We start from the raw sequence: 1,767 nt of genomic DNA on the forward strand, positions 1-1,767 counted from the left end.
GTCTTTTCACAGACCACTCATATAGCATATATATGATGAGACGCTGAACTTGATGAGATTCTGAATTTGATGAGACGCTGAACTTGATGAGATTCTGAATTTGATGAGATGCTGAACTGCATGAGATACTGAATTTGATGAGATACTGAACTTGATGAGATTCTGAACTTGATGAGATTTCTTTGTTATTTTTAGACACCAAGTGGTAACTTAACATATGATATTTTAAGTATTACAACCAGCAATAGTAATCCATTCAACTTCAATCTACGTGACTATTTCGTTCAGAGTCCTACAACTGGTGACGTTTATATAGCACAGGCTTTGATTAATGAAGGTGTACCAAGTAACTATAATGTAGGTTTATACTGACAAAATCTTTACATTCGATATTCAAATATTATTTAAGTGTGTTAAAAATTCAGATGGAAAGCCTTAATAGTTTGCAATGATTTTCATGCAACTTGGTGAAAGTATGTAGTTTTACCACCTGCATTCGGAAGTAGTGAGAAGCAGCTTCATGAAAATGAATATATTTTTTGATTATAGTTGACGTTACGTGTACGAGATCAAGCTGTGCCACCTAAATCTGACATAGGAACAATGTTAATAACATTAGTACGTAATATCAACCCACCAAGATTTGCTGCTTTAAACTATAATGGAACAGTAGATACAACATGGCAGATTGGTCGAGTCATTTTCAACGTTTCTGCTTTCGATGAGGATAGAAATGTTCCCCTCAATCGAGATGTAAGTTTTATATTCTTTTTTTTTTTAGTAAAAATTTGATAGCAGTAATTATAGGTCTAGTTTCTCAAAATATCCTTACATTTTGTCTGAATTTTAATATGGAATTAAATAAAATGATTGTAAGACTCTTTGAGAAACAGACGACAATCGTTTACAATGAATTTTTATTCGCCCACATCGGTCGGTCCGTCCGTCTGTCCACAATTGGCTTGTGAACGCGATAGAGTTTTCATCTGATTGGAATGAAATTTGGTATGTTCATTTATATTGATGAAATCATGGACAAGTTCGATATTCACGATTTTTCGATGAACGGTATTTGAGTTATTGCCCTTGACTTAGCCAAAACGGGTCAAAATTGTTTTGTGAACGCGATAGAGACTACAGTTTTCATCTGATTTGAATGAAATTTGGTATGATCATTTATAATGATAAGATCTTAGTCAAGATTAAATTTGACAATTTTTCGATCATTGCCCATGACTTAGTAAAAACGCATCAAAATTTCTTAGCGTTAGAGGTGACAGTTATGTCAGAATTTTATTGAATAATGTGTGTTTGTTTAAATCAACAATATCTTGCATAAATTAGATTTTTGGTATGATTTGACACAGATAGGTGACTGCCCATGATATACTGTATCAGGAAAGTGGGCGTATCTTGCTAGGCAACCACTTCTTTGAGTCTAACAGATCCGTTCAAACAAATATTTTTGAAGGTTCAGGTTCAAACAAATATTTTTGAAGGTTCAGAAAGAGGCAACTGATATATTAGCAAATTGAATAAGTTATAGTGGTAAAATTTTCTGTCCTTTGCATCAAAATGAAATGAAAATTTAACGAAAATATCAACATTTTATAGCTAATAATATTTAAGAACAATATATAATTGAAAATTTAAATTTCTTTCCTTTTTCAGACCCTAAATGCTCTGTTTGATTATTATATTGATCCANATGATGCTAAAGCTAATCAATATTTTGGTGTAAATGAGAATGGTATAGTATATGTAAAA

The 1,767-nt window shown here is 31.9% G+C and overlaps 1 protein-coding gene across 1 annotated transcript; it reads left to right on the plus strand.

The window, feature by feature from the left end:
• Positions 1–195: 195 nt before the first annotated feature.
• Positions 196–1,750, plus strand: LOTGIDRAFT_176923 (hypothetical protein; the record flags this gene model as incomplete). The annotated part of the gene is made up of 3 exons (XM_009065204.1): positions 196–357; positions 550–753; positions 1,672–1,750. Coding segments are annotated over 3 exons (445 nt in total), but the record flags the coding sequence as incomplete, so codon positions are not given.
• Positions 1,751–1,767: the final 17 nt, after the last annotated feature.

The sequence above is a fragment of the Lottia gigantea genome (genome assembly GCF_000327385.1).
Source record: "Lottia gigantea unplaced genomic scaffold LOTGIsca_6862, whole genome shotgun sequence".
Classification (NCBI taxonomy): domain Eukaryota; kingdom Metazoa; phylum Mollusca; class Gastropoda; family Lottiidae; genus Lottia; species Lottia gigantea.